This window comes from Festucalex cinctus, chromosome 1 (assembly GCF_051991245.1).
Source record: "Festucalex cinctus isolate MCC-2025b chromosome 1, RoL_Fcin_1.0, whole genome shotgun sequence".
NCBI lineage: Eukaryota > Metazoa > Chordata > Actinopteri > Syngnathiformes > Syngnathidae > Festucalex > Festucalex cinctus.
Genome location: NC_135411.1, coordinates 47,151,924 through 47,170,764, shown reverse-complemented (window position 1 = coordinate 47,170,764; position 18,841 = coordinate 47,151,924). Strand labels below are relative to the sequence as shown.

At 40.7% G+C, this 18,841-nt stretch overlaps 1 protein-coding gene across 9 annotated transcripts in view; it reads right to left on the bottom strand.

Annotated features, from left to right (window-relative positions):
- Positions 1 to 18,841, bottom strand: part of LOC144031411 (polyamine-transporting ATPase 13A3-like) — an 80,481-nt gene that overhangs the window by 23,728 nt on the left and 37,912 nt on the right. For all 9 annotated transcript variants that reach the window (XR_013287529.1, XM_077538591.1, XM_077538581.1 and 6 more), the window contains exons 14-23: positions 17,880 to 17,941; positions 17,350 to 17,500; positions 16,024 to 16,101; positions 14,820 to 14,970; positions 11,832 to 11,952; positions 7,872 to 7,996; positions 7,626 to 7,783; positions 3,874 to 3,996; positions 3,715 to 3,794; positions 3,564 to 3,606 (exon numbers count right to left, since the gene is read on the bottom strand). Coding sequence is in view for 8 of the 9 variants with exons in the window: in XM_077538591.1 (XP_077394717.1) it covers positions 3,564 to 3,606; positions 3,715 to 3,794; positions 3,874 to 3,996; positions 7,626 to 7,783; positions 7,872 to 7,996; positions 11,832 to 11,952; positions 14,820 to 14,970; positions 16,024 to 16,101; positions 17,350 to 17,500; positions 17,880 to 17,941 (1,092 nt within the window). In the remaining variant the exon portion in view is untranslated. The remainder of the gene's footprint in view (positions 1 to 3,563; positions 3,607 to 3,714; positions 3,795 to 3,873; positions 3,997 to 7,625; positions 7,784 to 7,871; positions 7,997 to 11,831; positions 11,953 to 14,819; positions 14,971 to 16,023; positions 16,102 to 17,349; positions 17,501 to 17,879; positions 17,942 to 18,841) is intronic.

Here is an 18,841-nt window from a genome sequence, read left to right as displayed (position 1 = left end):
TGACCCCTGGTGGCGATGAAGAGAAAAGCACATCCCACAGTGAGTATGCTGAAAAGTGGCGCAAACGCATGTTGGTGGCATATAAGATCGCTTCAAAAAGTCACAGTAAAGGGCAAGCCAGGTCAAAAATGTACTATGACAGAAAAGCGTATGGTGCAGAACTTCAACCAGGCAGCAGGGTGCTGGTGCGCAACTTCTCTGAGCGAGGTGGCCCAGGGAAACTCAGGTCGTACTGGGAGGAGAAAGTCCATACTGTTGTTGACAAGAAACCTGACACTCCTGTTTATGTGATCAAGCCTGAGAGAGGTGCAAGAAAGACCCGAGTCATTCACAGGAACTTGTTGCTTCCTTGCGACTACCTGCCCATTGAAGAAGACGTTCTGCCTACCCGCATAAAACCTGCAAAGACTAAACAGAAAGTGTAAGAGATGAAGAGAATACTAACATCACCACTGAGGATTCAGAGAGTGAGACGGAGTGGCAAGCAATCATTGCAAAACGAACTCGGAGTCAGCTGAGAGCAGATGCAGAAGAGTTCCACCCACAACCAACCCCAAGACAAGACGTCCGAGCTGGAGGATCAATTGCTAGCGGAGGTTCTGTCTAGACCCACTACAGCCCAGAGACTAACAGCATCATCTGATGAAGCAGACGAGGATGCTTACGACAATATCCTTATATATATATATATATATATATATATATATATATATATATATATATATATATATATATATATATATATAGACAGCTAATCGACGCGCTGCAGACAGCTGATCCGTGCGGCTTCCGCCTTCGAAAAGAAAAACAACGAAGATTAGTGCGCGTCTCTCAGCTGTTTGCGGGGAGCCGCGCAGTGATACGAACAAACAGAAAAATAGTGCCAGGCGGTAATGGCGTCTGACTTTTTTCAGAAATTAGTTTAGTGATGCAAATGTATCACTCTTTTGAACACTAATAGTTTTTAGAAGATAAACGCTTTATTTCCGTGACCCAAGTCAACTTGCCGGACTACTGTCCTCTCGACCAACACCGGACCAGAACTCGTGTCACAGAACGCTGTCACGGGTAAGTCAGTGATGATCGCACACACTGGAGGTGAGGATGAAATAGAGATTCATGTCAAAAAATCCAAACTGTTCCTTTAACTCCCTGCGCAATATTGCGGCACCTTCATCAATAGGGTTATTGTCAAGAGAACATGCCATGTTCGTGACAAAAGTGGACTTTACGCGATAGACTACAGGCGTATTTACGCAAAAAGTCGGCGCAGTCATTCAGCGACTGAATGAATAAGTAAATGATTTGTCATGTGTAGCTGAAAGAAGGCGGGTACAGGGAAAAACTCGAGGTTCATTTTGACAAACCTTGCTAGTGCTACCGACCAGGATAGGTTGATGGACCATGTTACTATGGTAACTTACCGAGCGCTTAAATGACCTCTTTTCATGAAACAGGCTAGAGTTCCCTCTTATCCTCTGGTTTCAGTTACCTCGCTTTCTGAAACGGAAGAGTTTTCCGCTTTTCAGGGTTACTTTACCCAGGTTTCTCACTAAACCTGCTTTGTGAAATACACCCCTCAGGAAAAACTAAACAGAGGAAGGAGAGAATGATAGATGAAGCAGAGTGAGGTCCACAGATACCAGCATCCACTGATTCAGCGAGCAGTGGGACAGAGAAGCGAATTCTGTTTAAATTTCAGTAGATGCTGGTGTGATGGATCTGGCATGCATAAGGACCGCCACCAAAGAGGGGAGCCGTCGACCGCGGCCTAGCGAGGCGAGTACGGGCCAGCCCTGGGTAGTGTACAGTATATATGTGGCTCTGCCAAAAGGTCCTCATGTGCCAAAAAAATCTAAATTGAGATTTTTTTCGAATTCTGCGCATAATTCCCTTGAAAATGATATATAATACATGGACGCACCTCAAAAATTGACAAAGTTACATCAGTTTTAATGTTGGAATGTTGAAATCCTTAGTTTTGAGAAAAAGGGGTTTAAAGTTTTGCTACTTGCATCTTTCAAATGTCCATAGCAACCAGTCCCTTAGGAAAAAGATATGAACCTGAAATTCTCTGGATTTGTTAAAATATCAGTGGAAAGACAATTCCAATAGCAGGCAAGGTCATCGTCCGAGATTTTAACCCTTTAAATGTTTTGGAAGTTTGAACTCTCAAGAGATGAAATCAGCCTCAACTTTGTAGATCACATTCAGCTTACAATTCATCTTCTGAGGCGTCAGCCAAAGTTTGCTTATTTTATTGTTGCTCCTTGTGGTATTTTCTTGCGTAAATGAGGTCATAAACCACAGTGGGAAATTTGATTCAATAATTTTGTGCCAATTAAAAGATTATTTGCCATTGGATGTGACCTGTGAAAAGTGCTTTATTGATAACTTATAATGGATGTGATATCGCAAATGCTTTTGGTCACATGAAAAAATGAAAATGTGATGGTTTCATAGTTTTTTTGTTTTGTTTTGTCCCACCACCCCACCCTCAGTACCCGAATACACGAGGGACACTACACTATTGTATTTACAAGTCAATATAGACTGTGTGCATTTTGGGGTGGGGTGTCAAGGTGACACGCTTGTGGAAGACCATCGTGATCATCTTTCATCTTCAAGTTTCATATTTCATAGCTCATTCATATGTTCATGGCATTCCATTTAAAAGAGCATAAAGTGATAATGTGTAGTGATATTTGCAACGTATGGAGGCATACTGTTAATTTTTGACGCATCAAAGAAGCGGCGTGTCCAACGTAGTATGAAATGGACAAGATCGACAAGCGATCAAAACATTACATTATTATTTACAATACATTAGTCTACATTACATACAAGGCACTGGCGCATGTCACAACTTTTAATTCCTGCCTCGGTGTGACTGTGAGTGAGAGCAGAGAGACAGCCTGTCACTCTCCTCTGGGGCATCATGGCTGAGGCCCCGCTCGAGTTCGACATGGTTTAGTCTGTGAATGCAGCAATTTGAATTAAAAATATAAATCGATTCATGAAGCAATAGATCTTGTAGAATATCTCTGTCTGCTTGGATTACAATTCGCCGGTATCCGGGATCAATGACAACATAGCTCCTGTTCCATAAGGTAGGCTGACTGTTCGTTTCACTTTCGTGCTGAATGGTGTATTTGACTTTTTTGGTTGCTTTGTCCATCCACCCATCCATTAGCAGATCCGCTTATCCTCACACTATTTATACAAATCATTCGTGAATTACGTTTGATGTTAGGAAATTGGGGTTGTTTTTAAATAGTTGCGGTTAGGCGAAAAACACTCCCCCTAGAAATGAAACTAGAGACCTCAAGGGGGCTATTTGTGGAGAAATCTCAAAATGGACAAATAATGTCCAACTGTCTAATATCGTCCATATCTGTAGATTGATCCTGCCAACATGCCGGAGAGGGTCACATAGTCAAAGTAATGCATTTTTGAACAGATTTCACCACTGGAACAGAAACCTGATTCTTTCGTAACACAAAACTATCAAAAGCATAAATAACCAGATGATGCCATTTTCAGTTATATACTCATCTACTCACCCCACAGTCATTTGCACCATCTCCACACATCCCGACAATGTACCTGTATAGGAAAAAAAAAAAAAAAAAGGATTATATTAAACACACAAACAAGATAATACATAAATAAATAAATAAATAAATAAATAAATAAATAAATAAATAAGTTGACTCGATGCTCTGCAGGGCTTGAACCAGCTGCGTCTTCTGGTCTGGGGTCATGCGGGCAAACACCGTGGCTCTCAGGAGGAGCTGCAGCGCCCCCACGAGGAGAGGCACAGTTTAACATCTAATCATTTTCATGGCAGTACACACAGTGTTATCTTAATACCTTTTGGACAAGTTCCGGGAAGTACTCCGTGATGACTGCGAAGGCTTGGCCACTCACAACAAAATGATAACCCGGGTCCTCATCACTGTGCAGCCCGTCACCAGCAAAGCTGATCTCAGCAGTCTGAAAGACCACAAAGAAAGAAAGAAAACAACAAATGGCCAATTTTGACATGCCCTAATATCTGACTGGTTTCCAGCCAATCGCGGGGCACATACAGAATTGTCAATTGAATTGTCAATTTTGAATTGAATTCAATTGAAATGAATTGAGGGAGGCACCGTAGTCGAGTGGTTAGCACGTCCGCTTCCCAGTTCTGAGGTCTCCGGTTCGAGTCCAGGCTCGGACCTTCCTGGGTGGAGTTTGCATGTTCTCCCCGTGCCCGCGTGGGTCTTCTCCGGGTACTCCGGTCTCCTCCCACATTCCAAAGACATGCATGGCAGGTTAATTGGGCGCTCCGAATTGTCCCTAGGTGTGCGTGTGAGTGTGGATGGTTGTTCGTCTCTGTGTGCCCTGCGATTGGTTGGCAACCAGTCCAGGGTGTCCCCCGCCTACTGCCCAGAGCCAGCTGAGATAGGCGCCAGCAGCCCCCGCGACCCTTGTGAGGAATAAGCGGTCAAGAAAATGGATGGATGGATGAAATGAATTGAATTGTGAGAAAAGTGAATTGTGACTTGTCTCCATTTACAGTCACACCTAATATATGGATAATTTGGAGTTGTCATTGAACTTCACATGCATGTTCACTGCAAAAAGGGCAGTTGAAATTTTAAAATAAGCGGAATGATCTTGGGTGTATTTCACAAAGCAGGTTTAGTGAGAAATCTGGGAAAAGAAACCCTGAAAAGTGGGAAACTCGTTTCAGAAAGGGAGGTAACTGAAACCAGAGGTTAAGAGGGAAGTCTAGCCTGTTGCATAAAAAGAGGTAATTTAAGCTCTAAGTCAGTTACCGTAGTAACATGGTCCATCAACCTAACCTGGTCGTAGCAGGTTTGTCACAATGCACCTCGAGTTTTTCCCTGTCCCCGCCTCCTTTCAGTCACACACGACAATTTATTTCCTCATTCATTCAGTCCGCTGCAGTGTTGTCACTAATGCGTTACTAAGTAACGTGTTACTGTAATCTAATTACTTTCTTTCAATAACGAGTAATCTAACTCGTCCATTTTTCCAAACCAGTAATCTGATTAAAGTTACTTTCCTAAGTGGCTCTACGTTACTATTTTTTTTATTATCTCATAATGTATGTAGAATGCAAAATGTCCATTTCAAAGATAATTTCAAGAAGAAAATGTTTCTCTTGCGTTTAGGAGTGACGTCACATCGCATGTCACGTTTTCTCAGCTGAAAGACGCAACGGATCACGTGTACCAACATGTGTGAGCACTGAGCCGCAGCGCTAGCAGTGGAAGTCGAAGAAGCAGCTGGACCGCCACAAACGGATGCATTTGCTCATTGGAAATACAGCTATTACTTCGCATTTGTGTCCAGTAAAGATTACAAAACCCTCTCAGTGCGTTGGAAACGCTGCGCTGGTTAAAAAGTCCACATCCAATTTAAGGAAACATCACAGCACAATGCGATACAGCTCCAAGCAAAGGCGACAGACAGACAGGTAGGGAGACAGTTATAGCAGTTCTACATTTCCTTCATAAAAACGACGTCGGAGTCGGAGCGTGTGAGGCTGTGAGCTACAGCCAGTTCTGTCGGCAAAGTGAGCTACATTCGTCGTCTGGAGGTTGTTTGATGAGAAGACTGTCAGATAGGATGCAAAAACATACAGCGTTTGCAAATGTGCAGGAAAACTGTTGCCGTTAAAGTTGAGAGGATGCGCAGATATACGCGAAGACATGGCAAAAGACTGTTTTACCGTGACCGGTAACTCACCATCTAGTTGGATTGAGTTTGTGATGCTAACTGGCCGCGAAGCTAACGAACGAGACGGCGTGCGCGTCTCTCTCGAGCAGCGGATTAAACATGCACATTTGGGTTATTCAAACCCGCGAGTAAAGTCTTCAAGCAATCATGGCATTTTGTCGCTCTTCTGATTGACCAATCAAAGACATTAACGGCAAAATAATGGAGGAGGTTTGCCGGTTACGTAAATAAATAAATAAATAAATAAATAAATACATACATAATAATAATAATAATATTAATAATAAAGCCTATCTGCATGACTGTAGTTCAGCTCTGATATTTGAGAAAATAGAAAATGTTACAGTTGCAACCAGCCTACATGTAAATGTTATAGTTACAGTTTGTAACCAACCTGCAGGTGTAATGTGTTATACTACAATGTATGTATTGTAAAACCAGAGAAAATGAAACAAAGAAACATGTTCATGTTTCAAGTTCATGCATTTTTACAAGTTTTATTTGTGTAACCGGTTGTCATTTTTATGTTAAGGCAGCAAAGGGGGGAAATTGGTACTAAAAAGTAACTGATAAGTTACTTTTTGAGTAACTTAGTTACTTTGACAATAACGTAATCAGTAAAGTAACGAGATTACATTTTTGAGGAGTAATCAGTAATCACATTACTTTTTCAAGTAATCTGTGACACCACTGGTCCGCTGCGGCCACTTTTTGCGTAAATACGCCTGTAGTCTATAGCGTAAAGTCCACTTTTGTCACGAACATGGCATCTCTTTTTGACAATGAACCTATTGATGAAGGTACCGCAATGTTGCGCAGGGAGTTAAATATTTGTTGCGAGAATGTTATCAGACCGCATATATCTGGCATTTCCGCACAGTTACCTTATTGACCGGAACTGTTTCACATCACAGTCCTACACAACTTAATCCGTCCTTACATTTGCAACATTATCAGACGTAGTCATATGCGCTCACATCGGAGCAGTATTGCGCTCCATTTTTTTCTTATACCTGTTTGAATAATGTTTTTATATTTCATCTGTTTTATATTTCATCTTAATCAAGTGCGCTTCTCCCTCGCAGGATTGCACCTAAATGAAATGAATTAATGAGTTATCATTCAACAGGTTTCCCCTGTGATAGTGTGATTGCAAAGGACCATACATTTAAATTTACACATTGAACCGAGCAACAATGTTCTCCCACGCCGCCTTACTCTATGGCGAACCACTGCATTTTTTTTATTTATTTATTTTTAAATAAAGACATGTTCAAATTCAAGATTTTTTCATTAAGATTTCCGGTTGAGAGGGGCAAAAATAAATAAGCAACGCGGAAGCATAGGGCGGCGCCGCGCTCGGCTTCCCCGTTGCCATGGTGACTCGACGAATCGGGGCTCCTTTGGGGCGGTCTTTTAACTCTGGGAGTAAGTACAGGTGTGACTACTCAGCGTTGATATTGGAATCAGCTGGACTGGAACCGAAAACGCAGAGTTTCCTATCGGAGGGTATGTCAACTCGTTGTTCAGGGTTAATCTCACAGTTTGTTGAACCTCCTTTGCGAAATACACCTGTTGTCTGAAATTCGTATTTTACTAATTAAAAACAAACAGACCATCAATAAGTTTAGGAGCGAAAAATGGGTAACCGCCCCCCCCCCCCCCCCCCTTCCTTAAAATGGCCAAAAATAAAACTTAGAAGATTTAAAAAAAAAAAAAAAAAAAAAAAAAAAAAAAGGATCACAATAAATATCGGATCGCCACCAAGGTATCGGGATCCGGATTGGATCGTGACAGAAGTAGATCGTCCCAGCCCTGCAAGATAATGTATGCTGTTCAAAAATAAACGTGTGACATTCTTTTCACTGTCATACCGGGATATTGCTTAAAACAGGGTTTTCAGAGTAACGCCATGTGATACTAGCAGGGTTTTGATCATTCGGTGGCACAGCATCTGCAATAATGACTTTATCATGGGCTTGAATCATTCCACAGTCTCGGGCCACAGATATTGCTGTCAACATGTTGTCACCTAAGAGCTCACAAAAAAAAAAAAGAATAGTAAAGTGTGTGAACATCATACATTCTGATAACGTACAAACAGTAAACACAGTGTTTACCTGTGACCATCAAGGTTCGAATGTTGGCTTGTCGTAAGTCAAACAACACGCCAGGAGTCTGTTCTTTGATTTTATTCTGCATGATGATCAATCCAAGAAAGTCCAAGTTAGTCTCTATCTGCTCTCTGTTCAAAACCAGAATACACACAACAAATCAGACCATTCGCAATATAGGAGAGCTTCTGTTTCATGATAAGATGATCAACTGCACCAAAAGCTGTGGACAAATCAAAATTGTGCCGTGATTGTTATGAAAGCGACTATAGTGGATCGTTTCTATTCATGAGGGATAGGGACCGGACCGGCCCACAGGGAGTGAAAATATAACTGACGACAATTATAAATGCATTAGGGGGGGAAATCACTACGGAGCCCCTAAGGTGACATGGTAGAAAAAAGAAAAAAAAAACTTTGCGTTCCCTCGCAAAGCATTTTGCGTTCCCTCGCAATGATTGCGCAAAGATTGTGTGCCCTCGCAAAAAACTTTGCGTGCCCTCGCAAAACATCTTTGCGTTCCTTCGTAAAGTTTGCGAGGGAACGCAATCTTTTTGATCGAACGCAAAGTTGTTTTGCGAGGGAACGCAAAGCTGTTTTTTTCGCTTACCATGTCACCTTCGCTGCGCCGTAAACACTTCCGGGTCATCTTCCATGTGAACAAAAGCGACATGTAAACAAAGCAGTGGAAGAATACATACTCCATCCTAGTCGCTTTGGGAAAGCTTTCCCACTTTTTTGTCTCATGTTTAGAAACGTTACGTCCTCGTCGCTTTTTTTCACATGGACGATGACCCGGAAGTGTTTACGGCGCAGCGAAGGTGACATGGTAGGCGAAAAAAACAACTTTGCGTTCCCTCGCAAAACAACTTTGCGTTCTTTCGCAGAGATTGCGTTCCCTCGCAAAGATTCGTTGTTTTGCGAGGGAACGCAAAGATGTTTGCGAGGGAACGCAAAGTTGTTGTTTTTTTTCTACCATGTCACCTTAGGGGCTCCGTAAATCACCATACGTTCTGTATGTAACCTATTCATAAAATTGAGCTGCATAAATGAGTGATTCACAGACAACTGTGTCTTATCATAACATCAGAGAAGCCCTATCAAGCAAATTATGCTCAATAAACCTGTGCTCGGTAATTATTAATGGATGTCACATGTCCTCTTTTCGATAAACACATCTGTCAGAGTTGAAACTGGAATTACAACACCCGTGTTTTATAAAACATCCGCATACAGACCTTTTTTTTTCTTTTTTTTAATCATTTATTTACATTTAAAAGTAGCCTAGGGCCCTTGGGGCGTCATGGGAATCAATTTGGAGACCTGCCTATTGTGTACTTAAGGTGTAAATGCATTGGCAAGTATTTCACGAATAGGAAAACAACTATTGAATTATCCAGTATTCAGGCTGCCTTTTAAATATTTTTGAAGATTAACATTAACGCTTAAAAACGTGATTATTGCCCATCCAAAATTAAACATGCTGATGTAACCCCTGTCAGAAGTAACATGTGAAAGATATAATAAATAAATAAATAAATAAATAAATAAATAAATAAGATAAATAAATAAAATATGAAATAATATTGAGAAATAGATCGTGACAAATACGTGAATATGTGATACTACTTCAAAAGGTAAACAATTTGGTTTAGATGCATGATTGTACTTTTTGTTAACAATAAAGTTTTCAATGCACCGCCCCTCCCCCCACCACACAGTCTACCGGAGCAGACTGGATTGAGAGGTGCGCATTGAACACAGATTGCCGTTGGTGCAACATCGTTGAACTACAGAACTTTTTCGACTTAAAGCCTTCATTTTTTTTAACCCTGCCTGAGTGTGTGAAGGGTGTGATTATTGAAGGACTAAAACCTTTGATTAGACGAGTTTTGGTAAGTCGATTTTCTTAATTAATTACGTGTAGTTGTAAAATGTTTGCTATGACGCAGCAAGCCTCATTTCGGAATTTATGTCGTTCGCGAAGAGCAGAGAATGATAACTGGAAGTAATTTGAGTTTTCTCTTGTCAACATAAAGTGCCCCTGTGTATTGTATTTTCATTACATTGGTTTATTTTTTTTGTGTAAATCTGCCTGTTGGTGGTGAATACGAGTGGCTTAGTGCTAAGAGCAGGCGCCATTTTATGTTCTCCTTCGACACGCAGCCGTGTGAATAGCTGTATGATATTTAGTAGTTATGTTTTATTTTAGTAAATAGACTAATTATATTCTACCTGGTGGCCTAACCTACAGGCCAGGTTTTTTTCCGGATGGGAAAAAAAAACCTTTGGACTCGAACACAAGTTTCGGTGATCCGAGTGGCGAGCTACCCAATGAACTACGACTCTGAAAACCATCACAGGACAACACGTGATTTCATCTTCACTGTAACCCTGTTGCTACCAAGGTCGCGGTAGGAATTGGAATTTTCCTTTGCTTCCTTTGGATTTACAGAACTTTGAGAGCACAGTGTGTGCAATTAACGCATTGCGAATGGACACATGGGATGTTGCTAAGCTAAAGGACATTTGAAATTTGTTCTATTGTTGTTTTGCATTTTCCTATTGTTATTGAATTGAATTGTGATATTGTGAATGAGCACTCAAGTGAATTGTGAAGTGTTATTACACATTTTGGAAATTGATATGGGTTAATACTGTGAACCCATTGGTTTGCTTAAACCTAAAATTAAGTGACTAATAATAGGCTTATTACCCAAAACTAAACTAATTGACCGGTCAATAAAATAAAATAGAAACAAAACAGGATCAGAAAATAGATTGAACTTAAAACTTTTTGTATAACTCCTTAAATCAATACAAGGTGTTCTGTAACAAAAAGTGGAATTTGAAGGTGCGTATGCAAATTGATGTGCCAATATTTGTATATATTTTTCTACTGTCTTCTTGTCCGTCTTGTTCATTGTTCTCAGTAAATTGCCGGCTTACGTTCAAGTTACTGCCTCTGGTATTTTCTTCAATTTCACCACTCATCGAATCTACAACTAGTCCAGTAGCGTATCTCCCTCCGCCTGATGGCATAGGTGCTACACCATCACTTGGACAAAATAGGACATCTAGAATCTGTGGTCCGTATTGTGGAAGTGTTCCAATATCTGTTATGTCAGTCATTTGGAGTTGGCTCTTTTTTCAAAGAGAATGAAACACAGTGTCCTGTAGCGTTATTTCTTGACTCGAGGGTGCACATTAGCACATGCAAGAAGCTTTGCTTAGCTTGGATGCATTCCACAGTATGAATTTTCTGCAGTATTGAAAGGAGTATGAATTTCCGCTAGGGCTGGGCAATAAATCTAATTAATTCGATACATCGTCATTTTAAAAAATCGAATCGTTGAAAATTTGCTAAATTGTGAAATCGAATTTTGTCTTCTGGATGATTAAAAGCCGTTGTTCTTATGTTCTGTTACATCCAAATGCTTTTATGTGATGTAATTTTGCGTTAAAACTGATCTAGAATCAGTATATGTTACTGGTGTCTGAACATTTTGCATAGGAATTATTTTTGAATAAATGAAACCTTTAAGTAAACGTTTGTTGGATTTATTAGGTTAAAATCGATTAAAATCGTAATCGCCCTGAATGACTGCAAAAAATCGAGATTTTATTTTTTCGCCATATCGCCCAGCCCTAATTTCCGCCTTTATGGGTAACACTTAGATTACATTACATTACAATAGGTTAATACAGCCACTGGCCATGTAAATTACTCTAATCAGTTGTTGAAGCTTGTCAAATTAAGCAGAGAGCTTCAAATTTGACTTTAGAAAGATAATATTTTGCAAGTGTTAAAAAGGAAACAATCTCCATTTGATGTGATGTTCAATTTAATGCTGTGTAAATTTGTGCAGCATAATTATGTGCATGCATTCATGCATCTCCTTGTGAAGAATTAGAAGTTAAAAACTGGCAGTGGAATAATTTTTATTCTGTCAAGCATATGGATACCTGCTGAGGCTCTGGACTTTGGACCAGGACAGTTCAGACTCCAATTGGTGATGTGCCAGAGCAATAACCCTGAATCCACGTTGTGTGTAAGTGTCCAGAGTCTCGATGAAATTCTGTGGAACTGTGGAGACAAACAGAAGCACAGCACACCAGTCTGCTATTTATGAACTCAACTTATTCATGTTTTTGTTTGGAAAGGGGCATATTCTCTCATTGCACACGTCCTTTTTGACACGCCTGAGTTTGGGCACTTCTCCCCTCACTTCTAGTTTAGTTTTAGTTTAGTTTATTCATTTTTTCCTTTCGGACACATTACAGCTTACATCAATCACATCACATCATTTGCAACATTGACATCCGAAAGAAGGGCTGACAGGTAGAGGCCAATGGCTTATTCGAGACCCGTCCCCATCGATCCATTACTATAACGCATCAGTCATACACATTATTTAGAATAGTCATTCATTTTTATCGTTATCCATCCCATACTATCCCAGACACTGCTCGCTCAGTTCATCTTGAATGTCCGTGTGTAGCTTGTGGCTAGTCCCAGTCATTTGAAACTGGTGAGTCGGTCCCCAGACTCCGCCAGCAGGCCCACCCTGCCAAGCGAGCAGCCAAGGCAAGCGCAATTCTTCTCTTTCACCAGTAGAGTCTTCGCTGACCTCGGATCAGCTTTCACACATGTTGTGCTTTCCAGAAGAGTAGATCGGCTTGCATTCTGCCCATTGCGATTCAAGCAATTTCAACCTCGATTCTGGTCAGGTAGCACCACTGGTTGCTAGCACGTTGTAGATCTGATGACTCCTGTGCGCTGCCCAGCCTAGCTCACCCAGCAGAGCGACCCACGCCAGCATTCCAGGAACCAGACCACCAACCCCATTTTGCGTATTGACAGCAGATTCATTGTAGCCGCAATACAGCCTTATCATGTAGCCTTGACTGTTACAACAAATGTCCAAACGGAATTCGAGCCAGACAATATTTACATTCATACAGGAACAGCAATACATGTTATCAATGCAGGTGTATAAACAAGAGTTAGCCTTGGCAAAGTCAGCAAGTAATCATATACAACTCCAGCTTTGGGTAATTAGTGATGTTGTTGTTGTTGTTGTGATATTGTGAATTACTGTTGTCTCTCAAGCGCTGCCAATTCCTCAGCTCCTTTAACGATTCGTGTTTTTAGTTGACCAGTTATCTTTAGTTTGAATAAAAATTCGGCAGTCTTTTGTCCACGTGCTTTCGATAAGTCCATTCTTTCTCATTTGTCGTGCCTTTTTGGCGATGTCACCATTTCGTATGCTGAGGTTTTCGTTGATGTAGACATGTTTCCCACGAAGCTTGTGACGGTCTCTCAGAAGAGCAATCTTTTTCTTTCTGTCAACAAACCTGATCAGAACTCCCGGTGGTCGTGTCCCTCCAGTTGGGAGCGAAAAGCACATCTGAATGTGCGCAGGATCAACAGTTAATCCCAAATCTCTGAGTTGAAGTGTCACTTGCTGTTCCACAGTCTCGTTCCCTGAAGATTGGTCAGAATCTTCCGTGCTCGTGCTAGCCGCATCTCTCGAAGGGCCACGGCGCAGCTTGATCTTGATACCGGTGACTATCACGTCGTTGATATGAAGATTTTGTTCCAAATCATCCACTTTTTGTTCCAAGGCAACAATGCGTCGATCTTTTTCCTGTGTCTCTGTCTTCAATTGCTGTACTTCCTGAAGAAGTGGCTCAATGCTCTTCTTCATTTCAAGTAATTCGGCAACCATTCCACTGAGTTTTTTAAGAGAAGATTTTATCTCCTCATTCTCGTCAGCTCTTTTTCCGCCAGACATTCTGCAACAATGTAGTTAAAAAATCCCAATGCAAAAATCAACAAGTAGTTAGATTCACGAGCGAGTGCAGGAGCAAGTACAGATGCGTTCTTCCTCAACAGATGCGTCCTTGAAAGTGACAGATGCGTCCTTGAAAGTACAGATGCGTCCTTCCTCAACAGATGCGTCCTTGAAAGTGAACCCACCCAGTGCACATAAATGGCGAATGAACAAAGAAACACCAAAGAGGTGTGATTCATCGAGAACTTTTGGTTGTGACTCAGTGTATCTTTGGATGTGTGCTGATTCAAAAAGGTAGTGTGCCCTATTACCATGCTTGAGCTAGATCAGCAGACCCCAATATTTTTGGTGCCACATACTAGTTGCACTGAGACATATGGGGCCCTATTTTTGTGCCGGTGCAAGCCTAGCACAAAGCGCAATCCAACTGTGTGCATTGGTGGAGTTTTATTTCCTTTTGTATTTTGCTAGACCAGCGCAGATAGAAGAAGGCATTTGCACTGTTGTGTGCCAATGTAGGATGGAACACAGCTGACTCCTAGCCAGTCTAAGCAGCTCACCCCTCATTTTCTTTCAAATCTGGGTGGTTAAGGCACACACAGTGCTTGCGATTGCGGGACATAGAAGCTATGCAGGATTCGAATGTTGGAGTCGCCAGAAGCTGAGTCCCACCTTCCTAATTACTGCCGCTTCTTTTTAAGAAGCTCTGTGACATCAACTGATCACCAGATACGCTCTACCTCGAAATTACAGCATGCCTTCTGTATCACTTTGAGGACCTTCTTACTCTTCACCCCTTTCTATCGGGTTTGTGAATCCTGATTGTCTCCTACCTTCCTCCAAGTCAAACTAGTAACCTGTGGACCTGCTTCTCTCCAATTCCTGGTTACAGTGATTCGCCCAACGAATTCCATTTGCCTACCAGAAACTATGTACCTACTTGTCTCTCAAGTATCTACTACCTCTATTTTTCTGCATTTGGGTTCTCCTGCCACCGGAATCCCCATATTTGCGCAACTTCCACATTTTAGGATTGTTCCACCCAAAGTATGCATCTGGCATGAATGTGTGTAAATGATAAGACAATTGGATGAAAACATGTTACCACTTCTAAGAATTGGGAGAATATGGCCCAAAATGCCGTAACATATCTGACCTGTGTGTGGGTTGCAGAGGTTAGCGACCGTCTCTGGTGCTCCTTTCAGGTAGACATCCAAGTGTTTTTGTCCCAGCTGTTGGACTACCACACTCATCCTCTGCAGCGCCGAGGAAAAGGGGAACTGGCGTACAATGCCAAACTCACAGGACTAAAAGTCATAGGTTAAAGACTTTAGTTAGTGAACTGTTTTACAAAGGTACGACGGTGTATTAGGGTCATGTATAGATATTTTTTTTAGAGGGTGAGGGCAAAATTCTGAAAAAAAAAACTTGCAAATTTGCGGCTTTCTAAAGTGGCAAATTTGTGAGTTTATGAAGTGGCAGATTACTCCTCACAAGGGTCGAGGGGGTGCTGGAGCCCATCCCAGCCGGTTTCGGGCAGTAGGCAGGGTACACCCTGAACTGTTTGCCAGTCAATTGCAGTACTTCGAATGTTTGGGCCAATACGTTTTGGTCGAGTTTTCAAATGAGGAGATAGCAGATATTAAATTAAATTTAATCACCTAAGTATATTTAAATAATTAAAGATTAGATTTGCGAAGGGCCACACCCTAAGGATCAAGCATTTAAGTTAATTTGTTAAAATGTATGTTTACTTGTACATTTATGTTTCCAGAATTATTTACTCATTGATACTTTTTTTTTTGTTTTTTTGTTTTTTTTTTGGTATAAGTAAGTTGATGTGTCGAATCTGCTGCTCTCCGTCATTCATTTGCATTTACCTAAAGTATGCTAGCTTCTGATTGGTTAGTGCTAGTCAGCTGATAGGAGATCATGAAGTGCTGTCCATCTAGCAAGCTGATGTGTATGACGAGTAAAGTTTCAATTAACAATGAATCTGTCTCCATCCTGCTTTTTCATTTTATAAACAGTCCCATTAACCACCAACGAATCCTCAAATGATTAGGCTATAGCTACGCTATGTGTATTTCTCATAAGTTTCGAGTTCTTTTCTGGCAAATCTGCCACTTTCTAAACTCAAAAATTTGCCACTTTAGAAAGTAGAAAATTTGCCATTTTCTAAAGTGGCAAATTTGAGTTTTTTTTTTTTTTTTTTTCAGAATATTGCCTCCACCCTCTAAAAAATATATACCATATATATTTATAAGTGGCCTATATAATATAATAATAATATAATATACCGTCATACTATGAAGAAATGTGATATAAAGGGAAAATAAACTGCCCAGTTGAAGGATTACCTGTTCTGGAAATCGTACAACAGTGGAATTTTTTAGATTGAAAAATTCAGCATGTTTTTCTCTTGCCTCCTCAAGAATCTGTACACAATGAAATAAATGTAATCTACACTCATACAATGTAGCCATTATGAAAGAAAAGAAATACATACAGTATGGTTTAGAAAGATATAAAGATAAGACATCTGAATCTGGTATGCCTTATTACCAGCAGTCATAGACGTATGCAAAATAAGATCTGTGTGAAGGCATATTTTTCCTGAAAATATTGGTTAAATTCCATATGGCACATACTAGACCTTCCTCTGTCTGGCTTCCCCAATCCTGATCCTCGAGGGCCGGAGTCCTGAAATGTTTCTGTCCTTTAACGCACCACATTCTAAAGATCATGATCGCTATCAGACTTCTGCGGCGCTTGCTGATGAGTTACTATCAGGTGTGCTGGAGTACGGAAACATTTCAAACCTGCAGGACTCCGGCCCTCGAGGACCAGGATTGGGGATGTCTGTTCTATAATTTTGGTGATCCCTGTTGTATAATTTATTACAGGGTGGAGTCCGGGCTAGTTAAGTATGCCTGTGTTTGAGCATCGTCATCACAATGTACATGGGAGCAATATTCACATTGGAGGTCCTGCATGTGCCGGGAACCTTCCCCGTAAAGCATGTCTTAATGCCATTTTGGTTTTTCTCAGTGTAGCGATGTGCAGTTTGACAACAAACGATTTTTAATAAAAGGCTTCTTTATTGCTTTAAGCTGTTGGCCACACATAAAACAATTAAACAACTTACAGCAGCAACCGTAATGCTAAAAGGGATCAGCTAGGTAATGACCAATCACGGCTTGCCTGTTTTCTGAAGATGAGCCTTGATTGGTCGTTACCTGAGCACCGTGCCACTGTCACGCCATTGTCAGTTGACAGCAAGTGACAACTGGATTTTGCTGCTTAATTCTTATTCCACAAACATAATATTAATCAAAATGTTATGTTTAGACTAGTGGGCTGCATAACATGTTCATGATATTATTGTAAACAACAGTTTGGATTTGACTTCCTCTTTAAATACAGGCACAGTTCAGTTTCCTTTTGTGCTTAACTGGGCTTTGTTTTGTTTTGTTTTTCTTCTGAAGCTATCATAAACTGATGAAAAAGGGAAAAATGGAAACATAGTTTCACATTTTTATGTTTTGTTTTCCTGTTTTTTCTTCTTCTTCACATAGTAATATATATATTGCCAAGTTAAAAAAAACCAAATAATAATCATGAATAATGAAGCCCCAGTCTGTCTTAACTATGCTGCGTTTTAACAATCAATGACTGGTTCTTACCGAGCCCGTAGCACAGAACACCTTGACGTCCAAAGGGTCTCCATATAGTTTACCGTCTATGGTGGTGAGTGAGTGGCAAGTAGCCATGCACGCTACAAAAGAAGTCTTCATCAGACTTCCTGTTAATTCGGCAGTGTTTGGAGCTGAAAAACTGAATCAAAGGTCACGTGCATCAAGTATGCAACAAAATCCTTTTCAAACAAGAATACATGATTAAACCAGTAAGAACTCCACTGAACACATTTAAAATTCAGCTTTTAATTTTTATTACCATAACAAGAATATTTAAGAGATTTTCTTGGAATTGTTTCTAATTATAATTTTATTATCGGGGATGATGTTTGAATGCTCCATATTCGTTCTGTTATCTAAAAATGAACATAAAGTCATTTGTAGAAAAATGAGTGGGACTATAAAAGCTTCAAGAACAAAGAAAATGAGCATGGATTTTGCACCTGTTACTAAAATCAAACTGACTTTTATTGATTTGTTTACTTATTCCTACAAGGAATGTGATGATATACACTTACATGCAGTCTTCAGCTCTCTGAATACCCCACAGGTCCAAACTGTCCTCAGTGAGTGTGCCGGTCTAAAATAAAAATGTAGATAGTTAAGTTTGCACAGTTGATAGCCGTTTATTAGGCATGGAAACAAAAACAAAACACACAAAAAACTTTATGGGGGGACTAAAACATTGAAATGAAAATATAGCAATCGGCCATTTGCAGAAGAGCTCATGAACTATATTAAAGAAGTGATGGCAAGGTTACAAAACATCTGAACATAAGACAAATATTGTACCATGACATAGTAAAGAAGACAGTGACGGACGGAGACCTCCACTGTTGGTTTCAACCGATAAACTATAGAACACATTCTTCATGTCTCCTCCTTATTGTGGGCAAAGATGGAGCTTTCGCTGTAACGTACTTTATGCTCAAACAAGGGAGAAAATGCACCAGGCAGGTTTGGTAGCTTAGCAAGCGGTGCTAAATACGGACATGCTTGCCACGAGCCACTATCATCCCTGCGCACTTCTACGCCCTTCCCTCCGCGTAACGCCATGAATACCAAGTGCAGTGGGTAAAAACCTTAAATCTATTAACCAATTGCTAATAGAATAACAAATAAATAAATAAAAGGAATTAGTTTTTATCAACCATTTTCAGGGAAAATAAAACAGCTACATTAATTCCACAATTGGGGGGCAGCATGGCTCACTGGTATGGTGGTCGTCTCCCAACCCAGAGGTTGTGGGTTCGATCCCAGGCCATTGTGACCACGTCGAAGTATCCTTGAGCAAGATACTGAACCCCCAATTGCTCCTGATGCTGCGTCATCAGTAGGTGAATGGGTAGTCAAAAATGTAAAGCGCTTTGAGGGCCTTGAAGGTGGAAAAGCGCTATATAAATGAAGTGCCATTTGCCATTTGCCACAAATATGACATGCCTCTTATAAAGTGTTACTGCACAGTTGGCTGGATTGCGCC